General features: G+C 53.7%; 7 protein-coding genes across 7 annotated transcripts; 3 read left to right on the forward strand and 4 right to left on the reverse strand.

The window, feature by feature from the left end:
* Positions 1-76: 76 nt before the first annotated feature.
* ALT_7829 (ankyrin repeat protein) lies at positions 77-3,328 on the reverse strand (the record flags this gene model as incomplete). The annotated part of the gene is made up of 1 exon (XM_033561096.2): positions 77-3,328. One exon carries the CDS (start codon positions 3,326-3,328, stop codon positions 77-79), a length of 3,252 nt encoding a protein of 1,083 aa, XP_033416987.2.
* A 1,251-nt stretch (positions 3,329-4,579) lies between these two features.
* ALT_7830 (uncharacterized protein) lies at positions 4,580-7,353 on the reverse strand (the record flags this gene model as incomplete). Its single annotated transcript, XM_033561095.2, has 2 exons — positions 4,580-6,703; positions 6,781-7,353. 2 exons carry the CDS (start codon positions 7,351-7,353, stop codon positions 4,580-4,582), a joined length of 2,697 nt encoding a protein of 898 aa, XP_033416986.1.
* Positions 7,354-9,651: 2,298 nt separating this feature from the next.
* ALT_7831 (aminotransferase-like domain-containing protein) lies at positions 9,652-11,121 on the forward strand (the record flags this gene model as incomplete). Its single annotated transcript, XM_089600330.1, has 3 exons — positions 9,652-10,137; positions 10,212-10,631; positions 10,711-11,121. 3 exons carry the CDS (start codon positions 9,652-9,654, stop codon positions 11,119-11,121), a joined length of 1,317 nt encoding a protein of 438 aa, XP_089455223.1.
* An 801-nt stretch (positions 11,122-11,922) lies between these two features.
* On the forward strand, positions 11,923-14,037 carry ALT_7832 (transcription factor domain-containing protein; the record flags this gene model as incomplete). Its single annotated transcript, XM_089600331.1, has 5 exons — positions 11,923-11,987; positions 12,065-12,810; positions 12,863-13,274; positions 13,326-13,614; positions 13,672-14,037. 5 exons carry the CDS (start codon positions 11,923-11,925, stop codon positions 14,035-14,037), a joined length of 1,878 nt encoding a protein of 625 aa, XP_089455224.1.
* A 1,753-nt stretch (positions 14,038-15,790) lies between these two features.
* Positions 15,791-18,716, forward strand: ALT_7833 (glucan 1,3-beta-glucosidase; the record flags this gene model as incomplete). Its single annotated transcript, XM_033561092.2, has 2 exons — positions 15,791-16,019; positions 16,069-18,716. 2 exons carry the CDS (start codon positions 15,791-15,793, stop codon positions 18,714-18,716), a joined length of 2,877 nt encoding a protein of 958 aa, XP_033416983.1.
* Positions 18,717-18,992: 276 nt separating this feature from the next.
* On the reverse strand, positions 18,993-20,436 carry ALT_7834 (cation diffusion facilitator family transporter; the record flags this gene model as incomplete). Its single annotated transcript, XM_033561091.2, has 2 exons — positions 18,993-19,234; positions 19,290-20,436. The coding sequence occupies 2 exons, from the start codon at positions 20,434-20,436 to the stop codon at positions 18,993-18,995; spliced, it is 1,389 nt and encodes a 462-aa protein (XP_033416982.2).
* Positions 20,437-20,755: 319 nt separating this feature from the next.
* Positions 20,756-21,628, reverse strand: ALT_7835 (uncharacterized protein; the record flags this gene model as incomplete). The annotated part of the gene is made up of 1 exon (XM_033561090.2): positions 20,756-21,628. The coding sequence occupies one exon, from the start codon at positions 21,626-21,628 to the stop codon at positions 20,756-20,758; it is 873 nt and encodes a 290-aa protein (XP_033416981.2).
* Positions 21,629-21,926: the final 298 nt, after the last annotated feature.

Consider the following 21,926-nt stretch of genomic DNA (forward strand, 5'->3'; position numbering starts at 1 on the left):
GTAATTTATTAATCTAACAGATAGATAGTAAGTATAGTCATATCTCATAATCATTAGTCGTGCCAATAACGGGAAATCAAGCAGGACGACTCTCCCGAGTCGAAACAGGCAAAAGACTCCCTGCATAGCGCGTGTCCATGCTCCGGCGCGACTTGCTCATGCTGATAATCTTCTCCATCTCGATGGTGGCCTCGTCCAGCTGATCGTCTCGGCTCTGTCGATGGGACATCCATAGTCGCATGTGCCGCATCGCTTCCTGGCAGACATCGCCGATATCGTCGACAGACAGCGCCAGCAGAATCAACGGGATGGAGATAGCAAAGCCGATGCCAAAGGTATACTTGGCTACATACGACAGATGCAGCTCCTCGGCGCCGCCCGGGCCCTTGGGGAACTCCTTGATGTTGATAGTGAAAATGGATGTGATGAACGACAGCGGCAGGAAGATGATGGTGACAATCGTAAACACCATGATCGTCTTCCCCTGGCGGGTGGTGCCCGCCGCCTGGTCGCGCGCGAACCGGGCCTCAAACGCGTTGGCGTGTTTCTGCTTCAGATCGAGCAGGTCCGTAATGGACGAGTAGATGCGCTCGGCCTGCTTGTCCATCCGCTCAATGTCCTTGAGGTGCATGTCGATCGTGCGCTGCTGCTCCTTGAACCGCTTCTTGACCTCGTACTGCGACCGGTGCTGGCCGTGGTAGATCTCGCAGATCACCTCCTGGAAGTCGTCCAGAATGTGCTGCTGGTGCTGCAGTACTGTGCGGATCATATTGAGCTCGTCACGGATGTCCTTGGCTTCCGCCAGCAGGTCCGTCTCCTGCCCGATGTCGAGAAGGTTGTCCACGAACAGCGGCTGCTCGTCTTCCTCGGCGAACTGTTTCCCTTTTGCATTGTCTGCGTTGCGCGCAAAACGGCTCAGCTTGCGGTGGTTCTTGAGCCAGTCCGATGCTTGCGCGGAGGCGCTGTTGAACATGTTGAACAGCAGCGTCTCACGGTCCGTGGCAACACCGATCGACGCCTCGAACATGTCCAGGAACTGGTATTCCTCGTCTCCCATGCGGTGCCGGTCGAATACCCCCGAGCAGCGGTTGGTGATGATGATCGCCAGGTCGTAGACGGACCGCACCGGTTCCCGCGTCTTGGAGTTAATATCCTCAATAATGCCATCCAAGACGTTGAGCGGGTCGTTCTTCGGCTGCTCCCACCGTTGCGCAAAGCTCGTGACAATGAGGTTCGTCCCCAGGATCCACATCCACAGCTGGTCCACCATGAAGATCTTGGGATCCGACCGGAACCGATCGCGGCCCTGCCCTTTGGTCTGGTAGCGGTAGATCACCTGGTCCTGATCGCGACTCTGCGTGTCGATGTTCGGATAGAAGAATTGGTCCAGGGTGCGTCGCACGTGGAGCGACGTCGTCGACGAGGCCAGATGCGCACTGATGAGCATCTCGTCCCTTGTAGACGATCGCGAGATCCCCGGGCTTTGGAAGCTGAGTGTTTCGGCTCGCTGGATAGCCTCTTGCATCTTCTGCCTGCGCTCTGCCGTCTCAAAGTGCAAATAAGGCATGAACACGCACACGTTGCAGGCCGGAGTAAGTGAGTGGTCTTTGCAGAGTGACAGGGGCGCTCGACGCTTTTCATCTTGGGCCGATGAATGCTTACTACCCTTCGTGTCGCTCTTAGGCGAGGACCCAGACTTGCCCCGTTTAGGCGTCCCTTTGCTCTTTTTGCCCTGCGAGCTGCTCAACCCGTCATCAAGCGAATCCGTCCGCTCAAGCTTCATCCCCTGGACTTTTGATTTTTTGGCCTTGGAATGGTCGTCGTTCCCGTTGACAACGATTGTAGGCAGCTCCGTGTCGACATTCTCCTTGGGCCGCTCATCCTCGCGGAAAGGGCGTGCTCGGGGGCTGCTCTGACACAGCGGCCGCATGAAATGGGAGTGCGTCCGTTGGCCTCGGTGCTGGTAATTGAAGGACCTCTCCAACCCCTTGAAGCTCTCCACGTCGTGAGCCCCTTCTTCGATAAACGACTTGGTGAGCAACGCCTCCACCCAGGCCATGTTGTTCGCGGGCAGATGGATCCACCGAAAATCTGTCGCTTTGCTGTCCGCTGGGATGGTGCGGAACGCCTGCTTGCGTGGATTTTCCGCGTCGCGCCCGTACAACAGGTTAAACACGGACGTCTTCTGGACCCTATTCTCGTTGTGAAAGTTGCCAAAGTCAACCACCGTTGCGTCAAAGGCTTCGCAAGCGCCCCGCGCATCCGCCGACAGCGCATCGATATTATTGAACGGCGCCAGGAGCAGCACGATGTCCTTCCGCTTGAACTGCGCCGCCCGGAGGAACGGGGTGCTCCCGAAGTTGTCCCGAACACGGCGTTTCAGGTCCGGCCGCTCGAGCAGGCACTCGACGACCTCGCGGTGACCGGCCTGCGCAGCCAGATGCAGCGGCGTGACCCCGTTCAACAACTGGGCGTTGATCTTGGCCCCAGCCTGCAGCAGCAACCGCACGATCACTACCGAGCCCTTGTCACAGGCATTGTGCAGCGGCGTCCAGCCACCATCGCTCCGCGCCTCAATGTCCGCCCCGTGCTTGAGCAGCAGCTGCACGATATCCTCCCTGTCATGCGCCGCCGCGATATGCAGCGACGTCTTGTTCCTCGACTCGACGGCATTCACATCCGCGACCGGGCCCCGCCGTCGTGTGAGCAGCAGCTCCGCGACGCGCAGCTTCCCCGTCGCACAAGCCCAGTGCAGCGGCGTCCGGCCCAGCTCATCCCGCCCATCCGTCCCGTCAAGCGCACACCCCGTCCCCAGCAGAAGCTCAATCACATCCTCGCCCCAATCACACTGCTTATCCGCCGCCAGGTTATGCAAGACATTCCTCTTCCGCAGATCCCTCGCATTGACGTCCGCCCCGCGCGATATCAACACCTGCAAGACATGCCAGTGATTTCTCCACGCAGCCGTCATCAGCGCCGTCCGCCCTTTCTTATCCGCCGTCTCCGTCGATGCCCCGTAATCCAGTAACAGCTGCACGATCCGGACATGGTTGTGCTCGACGGCGCGCAGCAGCGGCGCGACACGGTTGCTGGGGACCTCGGTCTTCGCGCCGAGACTGAGCAGGTACTGCGTCGCGGCGATGGATCCGCGCTCGCAGCTGCGCATGAGTCCCACGCGCAGGAAATTGTCGCTGAACTGCCCATTTTCGCGGGCCAGGTACACAATCTGCCGCAGCCTTTCTAGGTCGTCGTTCTCAACGGCGCGGAGCAGGCGGGGTTCGAGCCGGTCGTGGCTGTCGCTAGCGATGCTGGAGCGCGACCGTGACATGGTGCTGTTTCAATTCCTTTCTTAGGCCATCATAAATCGATCAATCTGCGTATCATAACCAGCCACTTAATGCCGATTTGTGTATGGAGTACTCAGTAGCTGTACGGGTAATCCAACCCGGTCGGATGGAACAGAAAAATCTGGGGAGGAAACCGGTGAAAATTCTGGATCAGAGCGCATCAGGGGCTGAAACGAAATTAAAAACCGAAATCAGCCCCAAGTCCGCGCGGTACGAGGTCGATAAATTAAAGAATCGCCGGACACATTTTAGCTGCAGCTGGTCGGGTCATGGTCAGCCGCGGGCTGCGACCAGTGCAGCCACACGGGTCTGGATTCTTGATACCTGTTATCGTGATTACCTGATCGACAAGAGCAGATCAGTAGATTAGAGAGATGCAAGATAAACCAGATCGTTGCAGAAGAAGTAGGAGAAAGTAAGGACGATAGGATAAAATGGGATGGCTTGTCGGTGATTTCGATCGACTGCTGATCTGAGTTACTGATCATTTGTGCTCGGAGCATATCTCGGGGTTCAAGTTGTGATTCAGTATTTGTACGATGGAGAAGAGATCTGAACACCGGTATTTAGACCTGATTAAAGAAAGCGTGCAAGTTCCGATGGTTGATGGTCTGGTCTGTAATATAGAAGATGTCTCGGGCAATGATAGCAGGTAGATCAAATCTCCGCACAAGACCAAAGGTCCCTCAATTACATTATTGCCCATCAGGGCATATTATCTCTATCCGTCTCTTCTTAAATAACATCAAACCAGGTGGTCAGCCCCGGTCGGTCTAGAAAGCGATTTCCATAAGATGACAGGTCGGAAAAGAAAAATAGGGGACCCGAAAGATGACGCAAAAACCGAGGACCAGTATAGGACCAGTGTAGGAGACCAGGGCCAAACCTATCAACCCGTTCAATTGTTTATAGTATTAGGCATTCTTTCTCTGGAGCGAAGTTCGCGTCGAAATTTAGGTTGAATTCCCCGTCTTATATTGCGCCGGCCCATCCCTTTGGTCCTTGTAAAATGTGTGCACTCCATGAATGATTAATGAATAATAGTAAAGAGACAAACAGAAATGGAATAAAGCAGTGAATGAAGGGGGAATGCGGACTGAACAAGGTGATATGGGAATCGGACAAGTAGTAATGCAGATCAGATGAAATGAATTCAATGCTCCCAGAAACAGAAACAATGGCATAGGATGCGTTCTCTTTCGGATTCTGTACACCGGATTGTGTTAGGGTTCTCATTTCTTCGCTCTTTGATTGGGAACTTGCTTCAGAATATCATCGAAGCTCATGTTGGGGTTGAACCGGCTGATGGGCCTCGCTGGTGGATCAACGGGCGCAACTCCAGCGGGCAATGGGAGGGCCTCGAGACCTGGATAAATGGAATGGCGATGCTCGGCTCGAGCTCGCGCAGCGGGTGAGCTGGTGCGAGGAATCACCGGAGGCGGCGGTGGAGTGAGACCGTTGGGAGTCAGGAGTTGTGCTGATTGCTGGGGTTGCTCAGCGGACGAACCGCCTGACGATGGCTGTCCCGGGTAGGGCGAAGATAGCGAGGATTCGTTGTCATAGGGGTCGTCGATCGTCGGAGGTCCCAGAATGGCGTCCTTCTCTGCCCATTGCTCCGCCACCTGCCAGCAATGACTGCGGCGGTAGATACCCTCGACGCCGTTGACCACGACGTCCGACGGCAGGCTGACCACCCCGGCTCCGCCGGCAACACCAAACCAACTACGTGCTGTCTTGCCATCGTTGTGGATCCAGGGTGCACCACCGCGGGGTGCGATGCACAGAAGATACTCGACGCCTTCGGTGTACTTGACATCCTGTACATCCACGACGAGCAACGGTAGAGCTTGGATCACACAGTAGAGGAAGATCCACTGACCGCAGCGGAGATCGATGAGATCTTCAACATTCTTGCCGTGCGCACAGCGCCGTTCGAATTGCATGAACGCTTCGATGAACGGGGTTGGCCGCATACTCTCCCGCGTGTAAGAGCCCATGAGCACGGCGTTGATGTCCGAGTCTTTCAATTTCTTGGCCCTCCGCTTGGCCTCCTTCTTGGGGTCCACAGCCTTCAGCTGCAGCGAGTCCAATGACGGGAACTGGGGAACGTCGAACGGGATGGGTGGCTGAACCGGCGGCGTGGCCCGGTCGTACTCACTCAACACCTGGCGGAGGGCACGGATCATGACTTCCTGCGTGTCTTCGGACCCGACCGTCTCAAGGGTCGCCATATCCACGGTTCGGGTGGTCAGGGCGGTCCGATCGACCAACATGTCGTACAGATTGGCAAAGTCGTCGTACAGGTCCTTCAAGACCTGGCGGTTGAGGCCGCTCTCTTCGAATTGATTCTTCTTCGACCGGGCCTTTGGTGGCCATGAGCCGTACTTTTGTCGGTAGTAGTGCACGGTAAACCGTCTGAACTCCATAAATGCAGCCTTCCATAGCTTGAATCGAACGACCTTGCTTTCCGCGGACGTGGTCGAGTTGGCCACTCCGGAGAACACCGAAGGGAAATCAAACTCGTTCAATTTGCTATGCAAGACCCGAAGGCGCGTATCCAGGTCGATAAAGCCACGTTCCATCCGTTTTTGTGTGACGGGGCTGATGAGACTGAACTTGGGACTCCGCAGCTGCTTCAGCTCGTCCAGCTTACCGACACCGTGGACGAAACCCTCGAGATACAGTGGAAAGAAGCGCAGACGTTCTCCCAGCACGATGGCCTCAATGGTCTTTTCTCGGCTTTTCCGGACATCGTCAAGTTGCAGTTCGTCGCAGTAGTTGCTGAAGCTGCTGGTGGCTGTTTCGCCGAAATTCGTTCCGTCAAAGTTGCTGAACTCGAAGCGAGACAGTAGACTGGCCACATCCATGAAGATCGAGAAGAGCGTGGGTGACCGGGGAGTAGCAATCAGGGATTGGCCAAGGAGGAAGGCGAAGAGATTGCGGAATAAAATAAGCGTCTCGGTGTCCTCTGGCGAGATTCGACTGTCGGAGCTGGACACATCGCTGTTCAGCGGTATTGGAAGGTATAGATGAAGCTCTTGGAACTCGTCCAATCCCTCATCATCCACAAAGGCCATCCGCCTACTGCTGGTACTGTCGTTATCATTGTCCGCGTATCCGTCCTGAGGAGTCAGGGGAGGTGAGGCGGGACTGGTCGTAGGACTACTCAATGACAAGGAGCGCGCTTGTTGCTCCACGGCGTTAACTCTGTTCGGGTCTGTGCCCCGGGCAAGGAATGTGAGGGACGGTGATTCAGCGAAAATGGTTGAATGGACTTTGAACGAGGGTGACCGTCCAGTGTTTTGAGGGAACAGGTAGACATAAGTGTCACCACTTTCATTCCACAATTCCGGAACCTATGGTAGCACGTAGAAATTAGTGGACTTGAGTCCAAACCTCGTGGACGAAGAGTAGGAACAGACAAGCGGCATACCTGTTCGCCCCGGATCAAAGGGCCCACATCATACAGGATCTTCTGATCCAAGCCGGCGATCCAAGCACTCGGCATCTGAGTATTTGTATTCTGGGGTCTCGCATCTACAGAGCTCGCTCGCGCTCGTCCCGGGATCCAGCTCCGTCGTTTTGAAGGGGTCCCCGGGCGCGAATCTGGTCCAGTTCCGGGAACGAATAATCCCCCAGCGCTGGAGGGTCTGCCTCTGCTCTGCGGTCTGCCATCGGGGGAATTGTTGGCACTATTGGCAAGATCCTGGTTCACGGCCAGGAGTGATGGAGGCGGAGGCAGAGGCTCATCCAAGTCGAATTGATCGATGGGACCTGTCGTTCTGATGCTCCGGGTATCTGAATAGTCGGACTGAGGATTGGATACTAATCGCGCGGGGCGGGAGCTGCTCCGCGGGCGTTGCTGTACATCCTGCGGGTATTGGTCGGGAGAGTGCTTCGGGAAGCTCGGAGAGTTTGGTGATGAGGAGAGAGAACCATCTTTGTTTGACCCCAATGAAAAGAGCGACGATATGCGCTTGGCCGATCTTACAGGAGCTGACAACATCTTAGGGGTCCGCTGTACAATAAAGCAATTGGTAAGTTGGAGAGTCGACAGCAGCGGGGGAGTGGATGTACTTCGAAAGACAATCACCAAAGAAAAAAAAAAAGAAGGCAAGACACAACAGAAAGATGAGGTAAGACTCAATCGCCAACCATGCGAAAAGAATGGACTAAACCATACAAAAAGACGGTTTAGGAAAGTGGAAGAAACGAGGGACGAGTCAGGTAGAGGAGGAGAGCGACAGAGGAGAGTGGTTGTCTCTGGCGCGTGTGTCTTGGGGAATGTGATCGGCAGGAGGGGGATCAGAGGAGGAATGATCAGTACTTAGACTTACCTGTTACTTGCCAGCTGTGCTTGGCCAAGGCTCTGATTGATCCAAGTAGTACCTTGGTTCTGCTTGAGGTTTCCGGAAGTCCAAGGAGTGATATGACGAATGTATGGCACTAAGCTGGTATATAGTGGAGTAGGAAGAGCATGGATTATTGACTTGACTTGACCTGACGCTCGCGAAGTTGTACAGCAGCAGCGAGTGAGAAAGTTGAGAGGAGGGATGAGAGGAGATAGTTTTGATCTCTCATTCTTTTTGAGATCCTTGAGCTTCGGATTTAACGATTTCATCATTATTTTATGCTGTCAAAAAATTATTTTCTTTCTTTTTTTTTTCCTACTTAAATCTTTTCTATGATGGATCATGGCTGTACTGGACTACTGCAGGTCTCTAGCTCTAGTTTAGTTAGTGACTGCGGGTGGGGAATCTCTTGGTTTCTCGGCTCTACGGTAATTATGATTGACTAACATGCCTAGTATTGGATAGTTTTGAGCAGATCAGGGAGTGGCTGTGTCTGAAAACAGTGAGATATCAACAATGACCATTTAAACCTGTCAAGGTGATTTATGTTGGTTGCCCCGCCTCCTGATGAGCTGTGCCGTGTACGTACACTGGACAGCCTTCAGCATCATCAGACGACTCAGATCTCATCTCATCTGATCCTGTCTGTCTTCTGAAATACTCAAGCATGGCTGAGAATATCTCCAACATTGATTCCAGCATGGTCAGTAAAGCTGTCCATTTTCTTTCTATCTGTCCGTCAAAAGGCATGCTCTGTACTATTGGGCCTATGAGCACTGTGGAAAATGCACAATGTGCCGTGTCTAATGCAAGTATGAACCATACCGCCACCTACGCGGTCGATGATAATGCCATCTGCCAGGGGTAAACTGTTTGCAATTTATTTAGCATTTGACACGGATAGATGCTGATTATCAGATTTCTCCTGGAAAAAAAAAGTCAGCTAGAGGCAAACCCACATAATCAAGTAAATCGGCATTTTTGGCTGGAATGCCAATGTGTGGTTAGGACTCCGCCTCGTATGATTCTACCTTACCCAAGCCTACGGAGTACACTCGTCACTGGGGCGTTTCCACCTTGCCTCTACAAGTTATTGATAATGACCAATGGTATGCGCATAGTTTCCCACATTTACGTATTCTCTGCAGTGGTGCTGGGATAGAATATGGTAGCCTTGGTGAGGCTCAGGGGCAGTCGACGCTAGATATCTGCCTAGAAGCAGCAAGGAAGACGGGAATCCTCATGGAGTATTAAGGTACCTGTTCTACTAAGAATAGAAACTCACCTACCGGCCTGTTTTTGATTGGTTTGTTGGTGCTTGGCTTTGGAAGGATCCGTAAGGTAGTGAACTGTACAGGGGCATACACTAATAGTGTTGGTTTTGTTTGTTTGGTTTGGTTTGATTTGATATAATTCCATCATCCATCATAATCAGTTAACGGAGCATTCCTACACTGATGCTCAGCCATGGCTGGTATCCGCAGTGCCGGGAAAATGCTTGCAAACCCCGACCGGAAATCGGTAACAGTTCGTCGGCCGTGGTAAGGTACAGTACGGTAATCCCCACACCCAAGCTTGCAAGTCATCCGGATGCTTTTTTTCTGTGGTGCTTCAACTGACTGTCCACAACAATAACAGGAGTAGATTAAATGTGAATTAATTCCTCACTAGTCTCACGTTTGCTCATATTGAACGTACTTGGTCGTAAGCTATCCAGATCAGGACAGACACTAAAGGGACGGAGAAAAGGAAAAGAAGCACGCGTATTTCTCTGTCTCAGACACTCGGTCATTTCAAATGGCGGCGGCCAACGTCACCGGACTGACGTGTCCTTGTCCTTCCACACTGAAATTTTCAACGACAACACCAAAGGTCATCGACTGAAACCGATACGTGGTTAAAGTTATCTACTCCGTACACATACTGGCAAGTGGCAAGTGACAGCTGTCGACATGGGTTTTGTTCCCCCCGAAGAGCTGATCGATCTCTTCAGAGGCTGGCCTAACCCTGCCCTGTTGCCCACCACCGCCTTGGCTCAAGCATCCGCCACCGTCCTGTCCACGCCGTCCATCTGGACCCCAGCCCTGTTGTACGGTCCTGATGATGGCTATCTGCCCCTGCGAAAGAGCGTTGCTGAATGGCTGACCCACTTTTACAAACCACGCGATCCGGTTTGTTTCGATCGGATCTGCATTACTGGAGGTGCCAGCCAGAATCTGGCATGTATCTTCCAGGTCTTCACTGATCCAAGTTACACCAGACATGTCTGGATGGTAGCGCCTGCGTATCACCTGGCGCCTCGGATGGTGGACGATGCCGGCTTCGCGGGTCGTATCAGAGCCGTTCCGCAGGATGACGCGGGGCTTGATCTTGAATATCTCCGTCGGGAGATGGAGGCCGCCGAGCGGAAAGCTAATGAAGAGCAGAGATTCGAACCGGTACGGTAGACACTGGCTGTATATCAGAGATCTCTCTCTCTCTCTCTCTTCCACCCACCAACTGATCTGTAAAGAAACATAAACCTCCGAGGCCATGGGGGAAAATCTACAAACACCTCATCTATGCCACGCCGACATTCTCTAATCCCACCACGCGGACCATGTCCCTGTCCGATCGGGAGAAACTGGTCCAGCTTGCGCGCGAGTTCGATGCCTTGATCGTCACAGATGACGTCTACGATTTCCTCCAGTGGTCCGTGGATCCAGACCGCCCCCTTGCCGCGCCCGACGAGGCACGCGTGCCTCGGCTGGTAGACATTGATCGCTACCTGAACGGAGGCCCCCAGGATGAATGGGGAAACGTCGTCAGTAACGGGAGCTTCAGTAAGCTCATCGGCCCTGGCATGCGGACCGGATGGGCAGAAGGCACGGCCAAGTTTGCCTACGGTCTTTCTCAAGCGTATTTCCTCGTAAACGAGACTTTGACCGAAATTGTATGAGCTGATGACTGGCAGAGGTTCATCGCGGTCTGGAGGGGCGCCGTCCCAAATGGCCTCCACGATAATTGCTCAGTTGCTCGCCAACGGGGCCTTCCAGTCTCATCTGACTGAGGTCTTGCAGCCCGCCTATGCGCGCAGGTACCATGTCATGATGTCGGCTATCCGCAAACACCTGCTCCCTCTGGGCGTAGTAGTGCCCTACTCCTCCGAGGTCGTCGGCGGATACTTTATCTGGGTGCGTCTTCCGAGTCCGTTACGCGCAAGTGATATCGTGCAACTGGCTATGGAGCAGCAGAAATTAAAGGTGGCTGCTGGTGAGATTTTCCAGGTTCCTGGGGACACGGTGGACCGAGGCAACGACTTTCATGATTTCCTGCGACTTTGTTTCGCCTGGTCTGAGGAGGATCAACTCGCTGAAGGAGTGCGACGACTAGGATGCGTCATCCATGATGCTTTAGTTGGGCCCACAGCCATTTCTACGTAGTTTGAGTGGTTGCAGTGCCACTGTACCTTACTTCTCTGGTAGTGACCATGGTTCAAAGCGGATCGGCCCGCATGCATACCGTACCTATCCTCAGTGGTCCTTGTTCATTGTTCACCTTCCACCTTCCACCTTCCATCCAATCTAGAAGCTCTAGCCATCAAGACAATCATCTATGCTGTAAACATCCATGGTCAACACCGTGTCTCATCATCACCCTTTCTATCTCCACCTTACCACCCGGTCTACTAGCATGGCCATGCAATCATCGACAAATATGATTCATTTGAAGTACGGGGAAGTGAAAGTTACCAATCCGCTTGATTGCTGAAGGAGTTACCCCATATATGTAAATGAACTGCCGTAGTTCCACCACGAACAAGTCCCGGAATACTTACAGAGTACTATCGTGCCAGTATGTTTGGACTTGAAGTGTGGTTTCTAGCGGGGAGGCTATTTGAAATCAAGATATTGAGGTTGAGCTAAACGCAGGAGAGCTTTTCACAGGAGGACGGCGTGTAATCGTTGCGTTTGGGTGTTGGTCACATGACTAGATATTCACTGCTACGGCGTAATGCCGACAGGGATTACCCTCCCAACGCCGAACGCCGAAACTACTGCTGGTACAACAAGAAGAGGGCTTAAGTTGAAACAATGCATCATTCAGCGATCCCGAGGGAAGACCAGTCCTCTCTCGAGTCAAAGCACTCGAACGAGAAAGTAGACACCTGCTGCCATGTGAGTTGCACATTTCCAATACAAAGGATATCTCCATTGACCGTAGCAGGTCCTCACGCCGCCGGAATGGAAAGCCCGCCTCCTGCGAGCCATGTCGCAAAGACAAAGTCCGGTGTGACCATGCGCATCCTGTATGTTCCCGCTGTGTGCGGCGCGGCAGCACCAGTCGGTGCTTTTATCATCCTGCGCCTCTGACACGGGCTACGAGGCGGAGTCGGGGGTTCATTGAGGATCAGCATGCTTCTACAACGTCCCCATCTGAACTCCGTGGGTCACCTGGGGCTTTGTCGTCTTCAGGCTCGAGGTCAGACCACTTGCTCTCAGCTGGATACTTGGGACCGACCAGTTTTGTTTCCGTCCTGGGCGAAGGAGACGGTGCGAATGAGCTAGTCCCTCCCGCTGATGAAAGCACTGCGGCGTCGTCTGTTCCAGCGTGGTGGGTGAAGAGAGCTATCGAGGTCGTCGGCCATCTCGTGGAATTTCCTACTCTCAAGCAACTGATACTGGAATTCTACGGTGTCAGTCAGGCTGCCGTGATTGCAGCACCTTTCGTCCTGACTGCACTATCCCAGATGCAGGATACCTACCATGCGTACCAGCTGGATCAAGGGGAGACAGAAATTCCGGCGTTGGTTGCAACCGTCCTTGACAACACGAGGCAGAAATTTAATGTCCCGCCTACGGTGGACGGAGCCCACTTCCACAGGCTCTACACAGGTTCTTGCCTGCGTTTGGAGATACTTGGCGTTGTTTATGCTCTGGCAGGTCGAGCGAGTCAATTCGGGTTGGGGCGACCGAAGAACAAGCTCCTGTCCTCACGCTTTGCGCGCAGGATGCTCTCGGCCAGTGACACCGCACTTGAAATGTGCAAATATCTATCGCCTGTGAATGACCTTACGCTCTGGCTACTCCACGAAAATCTTCTCTTGTCCACGTTGGTCCTTGGTCACTTGAGTGAGTTGTACATGTCATGCGTGAAGCAGGCAGAAGACTGACGATGTCACAGGCTCAGTGACCTGGCATCGGCTAGGCGAACTCGCGACATGCATTTTCGAGCTTGGTTTGCACCGGGATTCGGATGAACGCACTGATCTTCCGGACTTCCTGCTGGAGTCCAGACGCAGGCTATTCGCCGCTATCTATCAATGGGACAAGAGTATTGCGACCTTCCTGGGCCGACCGCCCCGGATCTCGTGGAGACATTCTGATTGCCGTCTGCCTCTTGATATCAGCGATGAGGCTCTTACTGGGAGTAGAGAGCTTGCGCAAAGATCAGTGACGGCGGAAGGGTGGAGTTTTCATGCTGTCTACCAGCGTTCAGGCTGGATCCGACTGCGCTTCCTTATCAGCACGTTTCGGGAGGAAATCCTGGAGCTGTCCTTGACAAAGTCCAGCGAGGACCGGGACGAGCAATTGAGGTGAGCTTGATCCCTCATGGACTAACGCTGAAGGCTAACCGCGGAACAAAGAGACGTCTCCCGCCGTAGCCGCCAGGCCTGGGACTCGGTACCTAGTCATCTTCACTATACAGAGGACTGCTGGAACACTCATCAACCGATTAGCGTCAAGGTCATGCTCATTGTCTCATACCTGGCGTTTCTCTACAATGAGTTTCTAGTGCAGCGGCTGTTGGTTCTCAACAGCACAGAATATAGCACTGCATTGGTCGATGTGAGTTCGACCATCCTCTCGACAGTCTTGACCTTTGGCAGACAACAGGAATGGGCGGTTGATATCCATCGCGACTTTATCTGGACAGTAAGCAATTCCCCCAAGGTACTGCCTTGCACGAAAGACGCGACTAACCAGTCGCAGCTTCTTCTCTACGGCTTTCCCAGCGCGAGTGTTTTACTCAGAGCGCTCCAAATGCACGCCAGTACAAATCAGTTACCGAGCGTCTATCCTCGAGGCATTCTCGTTCGGCACATCAGTGTCTTTATCTCGCATCTCGAGTCAATGACCGGGCCAGGCACCGCCAACAATGCATTTTTCAGCCGAGCGACTCGAGTCTTCTCTCGCATCATGGACGAAATTCTGGCGCCCGAAGCGGCGACTACAACTGAAACCTCTGCTGTAGATTCTGTGGATGATCTAGACGTCTCCCTGTTTTCCGATTTTGAGGGAGTCGGCCTCTTGGATACAATGGATTTCGCATCCGTCCTTGATCAAGTTTGGTATTAGTGGCTACTATTTAGGGAGTATGCAGCTCTCGCTGCTCGCATTTAGCAACTATCTCACTAGTCCTATATCGATCGTTGCAGAGTTGCCAAGGCAGCACGGCAGACATACTTTGCCCCCTGGCCTAGATAATGCGGTGGATCCACGTGCCGTGGATGCAGATTGTTCTGCGTAGTCTGTAGTCTAGTCCCGTGTTTTATCCGCATATGCAGTGCCAATATTTATTTCAAGATGGGCGGCCGAACTGTGAGGAAACCGACTCAACCACAATAGCGTGATTGAACTTCTCCTCCTGCTGACGTATTATGATGAATCCTGTCTCGAGCGACGACGTGACTAGATGCCGGTCCCGCGTCAAGAATGTCCAGTCAAGTACCCAGTCTATCCTCCTGACGACCAAGTGGATCTCTGGGCCGTTGATCTGCGCGTCGAGACCGCACCGCACGCGCCATTGGTCTCGACTGCTATGTGAGGATTCTTGTCATTCTACGTGCAGGTGCCAGGTACGCGAATCATCGAGCAGATCGTTGAATCCTCAGCGACAAAACAGGAAATATGTCGAGCATGGAATGTCCGCGCGCTTCTATGCCAGGGGCTGTCGGCCTACCGATTCCAGGCCAAAACCGTTGCGAGGTTATCGCATGGACAGGTGAGACTGAAGTCCAGAACTGGGATGAGAGGAATTTGAGTCTTCAGTTTACTCGTAGACAGTAGTATGTGGGTTGTGTCGTCCTGGACGATTTCGAGGTATGTTGTCTAGGCCCTAGGATTTGCGTCCGGTATATAGGCTACTGGGCGGATCTATTGCTTTTGCTCTAGGAGCTTTCTTCTTCTTCCTCTTCTGCCTCTTTCTCCTCTTGTGCTTGCAAGTACCTATCTTCCTGCTCCCTTTCTCGCGAGTCGAGACCTCTCCTTTCCAAGACTACCCTCACTCCCTTGCAAGTTGCAACTCGGTTCGAATCACTAAGGTACCTAATTCGAGGTTAGTATCTCCACTTTCCCGATCATGGAACAGAGCAGTCGAGGCTTGTTCTTCCTTTAATTTCATCAAATGGACTGCTAATATTTATAGACCAGGAGAACTATCCTCAAAGGGTGTATCATTCAGTCCATCACTGCTTTCTGCTGCTTGAAGCGTTTCATCGGCCCGTCTGAGTGTTTCACGCTCGACCAGGAAGGCCACCGTTTTTGAATCTGATTGGTTGCCGACAGTGGGTTTCCGCCCAACGACTACCGCTGATTGGCTGTTATTCACTCCTCAACTATAAGAGGTAATTTCAAAACATTACGAGGTCTGCTCCCTCATTTAATGACTGTTATTGGTTTTGAATGCTGTATTGTGGCGGTATTTGTTTGAGAAGTGACAGTCGCTATACAATTCACTCAGGCTTCATTGTTGTTTGGCCTGAGCAATTATTCTGATCTAGTCCCTCTTCCTACCTAATTATTAACACTTCTCTGTCTCTCTCACCTGTTTCTATCTCTTCTGTTACTGTCTTCTCTCCTTTCCTTCACTTCTGGTGGTGTGGTGCTGTTGTTGTCTCTCCTTCCTTTTTTCATCTGTACCTTCTTCCCTTCATTCTTTGATATTCCCTTGCAGTCTCACTTCTTTCCTTGATACGCCCTCCATTCATTTCTCTTCTACGCGCCAAAGAACAAGGCGTGGGAAGACTCTCAGTACTGGTTACTGACCAAAATTGTTTGCTACTTGCATCGATCATTGCTGGCTCAGTGATCATATCGCAGTCAATTGAAGATGGCCTTTCTTCGCACCCCAATCGTAGTCTTGCTAGCGCAGATACTGCTCTTTCTGGGCCTTGTCAATGCAGTTCCTACCCCAGAGGCTCTCGATTTGCATGCAAATCTAGCTAGAGATACTGCGTCAAGCTACTGGGTGGCTAATATTAAGCGTCAAGGAGCAGTGGCTTTTGGCCAGAGCTCAGGTTATCAGGTTTACCGCAATGTGAAGGACTTTGGCGCCAAAGGTAGTCTCCTTCTACTGAGATCACGCTACTTTGCTAACCGACAAGCTAGGCGACGGAGTAACCGATGATACTGCGGCGATCAACCAGGCCATGTCTTCCGGTAACCGGTGCGGAAAGGGATGCGATTCCTCTACCACCACTCCCGCTCTGGTCTACTTTCCTCCCGGTACATACATTGTCTCGAAGCCCATCATCCAGTACTACTACACTCAGATCGTCGGTGATGCCATTAATCTTCCTGTGATCAAAGCATCCGCCGACTTTACAGGCATGGCGGTGATTGATGCCGACCCGTACGAGAATGACGGCTCAAACTGGTACACCAACCAGAACAACTTCTTCCGCGCCATTCGCAACCTTGTCATCGACCTCAGGGCCATGCCTATGAGCTCCGGTGCTGGTATCCACTGGCAAGTGGGTCAGGCAACCAGCTTGCAGAACATCCGCTTCGAGATGATCAGGGGAGGAGGCGACGCCAACAAGCAGCAAGGTATCTTCATGGACAACGGCTCCGGTGGTTTCATGTCCGACTTGACCTTCAATGGTGGCAACTACGGCATGTTCGTTGGCAACCAGCAGTTCACGACCCGCAACCTGAGCTTCAACGACTGCAACACGGCTGTTTTCATGAACTGGAACTGGGCCTGGACCTTCAAGTCCATCTCCATCAACAACTGCCAGGTCGGTCTCAACATGTCCAACGCCCCTCAGAACCAGACAGTTGGCTCCGTTCTCCTGCTCGACAGCTCGGTTACCAACACTCCCACTGGCGTTGTCACCGCGTTCACTCAAGACAGTATTCCCGTCGGCGGCGGGGTGTTGATCCTTGAGAATGTCGATTTTACCGGCTCCAATGTGGCCGTTGCCGGTATCTATGGGAACACTATCCTCAAAGGCGGATCTGTTGTGGCTAGCTGGATCCAGGGTAACACCTACAGTCCAACGGCGTCTCTCAACAAGCGCGCCACTCAGCCCAAGGTTCGCGTGGTGACAGAGACGGTTGTCGAGACCGTTGTTGCTTGTCCTGCGCAGTACAGTGAGACCCTAGAATCCGCCCCGGCAAGAACGGCGCCTGCGGCAGCATCGACAGAGGCTCGCCAATCCAATGCAGATGCTTCCGAGTCGACTCAGGTAGCAGGCCAGCTCAGTGCAGCCATGACTACGCCTGTAGTGTATCCCACTCTGTCTGGCGGCCTTTCCAGACCTGGTTTTGGTTCTGGTTCGACCATCAGCTCTCAAGTGTCGTCGAGTAAAAATCCACCTGCCCCGCCTGCGGAAACTGTCGCTGCCGGAAAGCCTTCAGTAGCTCCATCTGGTGGCGGCTCCGCCGGAGAGACGCCTGTCGTCGTTCCAAATGCTCCGCACACCACGAGCACTAAGCCAGATATTCCCACTGGGCAGGTATCCGCCTCCTCGGCCACGGCCGCTTCGACAGCCGTGGTCCACAGTGCCGGTGCATGCGCGAGCAAGGCAATCACCAAGACGCGTGTTCAGACCGTCATGCCTCAAGCGACCAAGCCAAGCTCTTTATTGAATGGCCCGAAAGTGTTTGAGCGATCCAAGCCGCTGTATACTGAATACGCCGCTTCGTCCTTTGTGAGCGTCAAGTCGGCTGGTGCCAAGGGTGATGGCCAAACCGATGACACCGCCGCCATCCAGAAAGTGCTGAATAGCGTGACGGAAGACCAGATCGTCTACTTCGATCACGGTGCCTACATCATCACCGACACTATCAAAGTGCCCAAGAACATCAAGATCACCGGTGAGGTCTGGCCCCTTCTCATGGCTCACGGCGACAAATTTGCCGACGAAAAGAACCCAATTCCCCTTCTTCAGATTGGTCAGCCCGGCGAAAAGGGCTCTGTGGAGATCAGCGACCTCGCCATCCAGACCAAGGGCCCGGCGCCCGGTGCAATCCTGATGGAATGGAATGTTGCCGAAGCCAGCCAGGGATCTGTGGGTATGTGGGATGTGCACTTCCGCATTGGCGGCTCCGCGGGCACGGAACTGCAAAGCGACAAGTGCTCCAAGACGCCCAAGATGACCACAACCCCCAACCCGGAGTGCATCGGCGCGTTCCTGCTGCTGCACATCACCGAGCAGGCCAGCGCCTACATCGAGAACGCTTGGTTCTGGACGGCGGACCATGAGCTCGATCTGGCGGACCACAACCAGATCAACGTCTACACCGGCCGTGGCGTCCTGGTTGAGAGCAATGGACCCGTCTGGTTGTATGGCACGGCCTCGGAACACCACCAGCTGTACAACTACCAGGTCGCAAACGCGCAGAACGTGTTCATGGCCTTGATCCAGAGCGAGACGCCATACTACCAGTCCAACCCCGACGCACTGACACCCTTCACGCCCCAGACCACATGGAACGATCCCACCTTCTCCCACTGCACGACCGCCTCGTGCCGCAAGGCCTGGGGTCTGCGCGTGATGAACACCTCGGATCTGTTCGTGTACGGGGCGGGTCTGTACAGCTTCTTCGAGAACTACGGCCAGACATGCTTGGACACCGAGTCGTGCCAAGAAAACATGGTGGAGGTTGACTGCTCGAATGTCCATCTGTACGGACTGAGCACCAAGGCCAGCGTCAACATGATCACCTCGTCTACCGGCGCGGGTATTGTGCCGCAGGACGAGAATGAGAGTAACTTTTGCTCTACTATTGCTCTCTTTGAACAATCGTGATCATTTTTGTTGACTGTTGCGTGCGCTGATGATGGTCATGGCTCTCTTTTTCTTGTTCTTTGTTTTCGTGGGTTTATTTCACAGGACGCCCGGATGTTTCTTGCTCTGGCGAGCCTGGGTTGCAGGTATCTAGAGGCCAGTGGTGGTTGCAGATAGATATGACATGTGGATACACCTTAGACAAATACAATGATTCCCAATATTAGCAATTGACTGACTCCAACCCGTACAAATATCCCATAATAGCAATAGCAAATGTAGATTCAGGTGTAGAGATTATAGCTCCTTCTTCAAGAAATGCTCCGGCTTGTGAGTGGTCTCATAGTCGACATGGACATAGGCCCGCTCCACATCGGGCAACGACTCGAGCTTTATCTGCAGCTCCTCGGCGACATCGTGGGTCGCACGCAGGGACTCCTCGGCATCCATGACGATGTCGACTTCGACGAGCAGCCGGGGGCCGGAGGTATATGCGCGGACGGTATCGATGGCGGTGATGTAGGGGGAATGAGTCATAGCTGAGCCGTCATTAGCCTTTTTTTCAATCATTTAGTAATGGAAGCGATAACATACAGATATAAGTGATGAGCTGTTGCATCTTCGTATCGGCAGTGACGCCGATGAGCAGCTGGAACTCATGGTAGGCGGTATGCAGCCAGAGGACGCTGATAAGCACAGACAGGATAATGGCGCCCATGGGATCGATCCACCAGCGGAGTTTACTGCCGCCGACGGAGGTGAGGATACCGAAGCCGTTGATGAGGAGGTCGTTGCGGTGGTCTTCCCAGAGGATTCTGATCTGGGAGACCTGGTTGCGGAGGGCCCAACAATATAAAAAGAGGGCGAGTTTGGTGCAGAAGGCGACGACGACGGCGATGACGGAGGGGAGGAAGAAGGAGCCCGTAGCGGCGTCGGAGCCCTCCACCAGCTCGCGGATGGAGAAGGCGATGAGGATGAAGGAGACGGCTGTCATGAGGAAGCAGAAGCAGATGTTGCCTGCTGTTTCGATGCGGGCTTTGCCGGCGGGGAACTTGCGGGGGTCGACGCGGTTGACGGCCTTGTTGCAGAGGAGGAGGGTGAGGTTGGAGCAGGGGTCGAAGATGGCGTCGGCCATGGTGGTGAAGAGGGAGAGGGAGCCGGAGGAGATGGCGCCGTAGAGCTGGAGGACGGAGAGGACGACGTTGGCGGCGAAGGAGCCGTAGACGGCGATGCGGTAGCGGAGGGCGTTGTTGCTGTTGAGTTCGCGCGCGGCGCGGACGTGTTCCTCGACGGGTTTGAGCATGCGCTCGATGTTCTCGTTCTGCGTCTTGTAGAAGCCCTGCAGTTGGCGCGAGGCCAGGGTGACGGAGATGGCGTTGCGGCTGCGGAGTTTGATTCCTGGTGCTGCGGCTGAAGAGGCATCGCGTTTGCGCGAGGTGTTGGCTACTGGTTGGATCTGGCGGATCTCCTCGGCGGTTTTCAGCTTCGAGGCGAGCTGGAAGGGATCGTTTTCTGGCGTGTACCGGGGCGGCGGCTGTCCTTCTTCATCGCTGCTTGGGTTCGTGCGGTGCTGAGAGATGTGTGGTGATGTTTGGTCGGAGGGATCGAGTGCTGTGCTGGTGGCTGCGTTCAAGGACAAGGCTGATGAGGCTCGGTCTCGGGGGATGTGCGAGTGTAGGGTGTGTGGGTTGAAGGGTGAAGGGTGGTGAGAGATGCTGTGTCGAAAGTGGCTGTCCTCCATGGTGAAGTAATTGATTATACGGAGTAAATCAACTTATGATGGATGTCGAAGAAGACCGGGGGGGTGGGAGGGATGCATGGGTTTTGATCGTTGAGGGGAGGAAAAGTGAGAGTTATCCGGGTTTCCCCAAACGGAAAACCCCCGTCTTGGCAGTGGCTGAGCTATCTTATCTGATCAACGGATGTGTAAGAAATGACCAACACTACTTATGCATTACGCCTATCCTCTAGTGCAACAGCCTTATGCAGACAGGCAATTCTATTTCTATCGCTAGTTACACACACTTCACCCTCCAGATGGTACATCAGTTTCTTCGTTCCTAAGCAATATACTGCAGCAGAGACTTCAGAACAGAAGCAACGTAGCTAAGCTGCTCCTCAGCAGTGCCGCTGGTGGGGAAAGACGTGGACGAACTAGCGCCATTACCGGTGCCAGCGGCCGCGGTGGCAGTCGGTTTCACGCTGGTGACCATAGTGGTAGGCGTGGAGACAACGTTGTTTCCGGTGCTGGGAGTAGTGACAGCAACGCTGGGAGTAGTGGTTGCAGCCGAAGAGCCAGAGCTGGAGCCAGAGCTGGAGCCGGAGCTGGAGCCGGAGCTGGAGCCGGAGCTGGAGCCGCCAACAGTGAAGTCAATGCAGGACTCGTAGGTCTGGTCAATCGACTCGGCAAACCAGTACCACTGGATGACACAAGCACCGGCCTCGGAGCACTTGCTGCCAAGGTTGTCGGGGATGGTGATGCTGAAGTTGGTCTCGTCCTGGGAGACACCGGTGGCGGTCGAGGCGTAGTCGGTCCAGGACTTGAGAGTATTGCCAATCACAGTGTTGGTAGCGGTGTCGACGATGGAGACGTTGGCCACACCGGTGTGAGGGGCACGGATGTCAACCACGAAGTCGACGGTCTGGCCGGCGGTGTACGAGTAGACGTTGTCCTTGTTGTCTTCGAACTTGTAACCCTTGCAGAGCCAGATGTCACACTCCCCGGCGTTGTAGTCGCTCTGGCTCTTGGCGACCTGAAGCTCACCCTGGATGTTGCCGTAGTTGTCGGACTGCTGGTTGATCTCCACCTGGTTACCGCACGCAGCCTTCATGGCCGCACCGGGCATACGAGGCTTGGGGGAGGAGACAAAACCGTGGCCGTGGACCATGGAGACCAGGCCGGCGAGGGCAACAAGGGTTCCGGTTTGCTTCATTGTGTGGGTTGTGGGGTGGTTGAGAATTGAAATGTGGAAAGTATGAGGTTCAGCGAATGGAACAGGTATACCAGTATACCGAACGTGGATCGATCAAGGAGAGTCTTAGACTGAAGCGAAAGGAAGAGAAAGAATGAAATGGTCACAGACCTAACAATCTCAGATGAAAGAATGTGGAATGAAGCAAGCCTGCGTGCTGAGAGAGAGGGAGGAGAGAGGAGCAGAGAGCAAGGCAGCCCGACCAACTCTATATACAACGAGCAACAGGACCAGCTCCAGGAGTGACGTCCATTCTGAG

Source organism: Aspergillus lentulus (assembly GCF_001445615.1).
Source record: "Aspergillus lentulus DNA, contig: Alt16, strain: IFM 54703, whole genome shotgun sequence".
Taxonomy (NCBI): Eukaryota; Fungi; Ascomycota; class Eurotiomycetes; order Eurotiales; family Aspergillaceae; genus Aspergillus; species Aspergillus lentulus.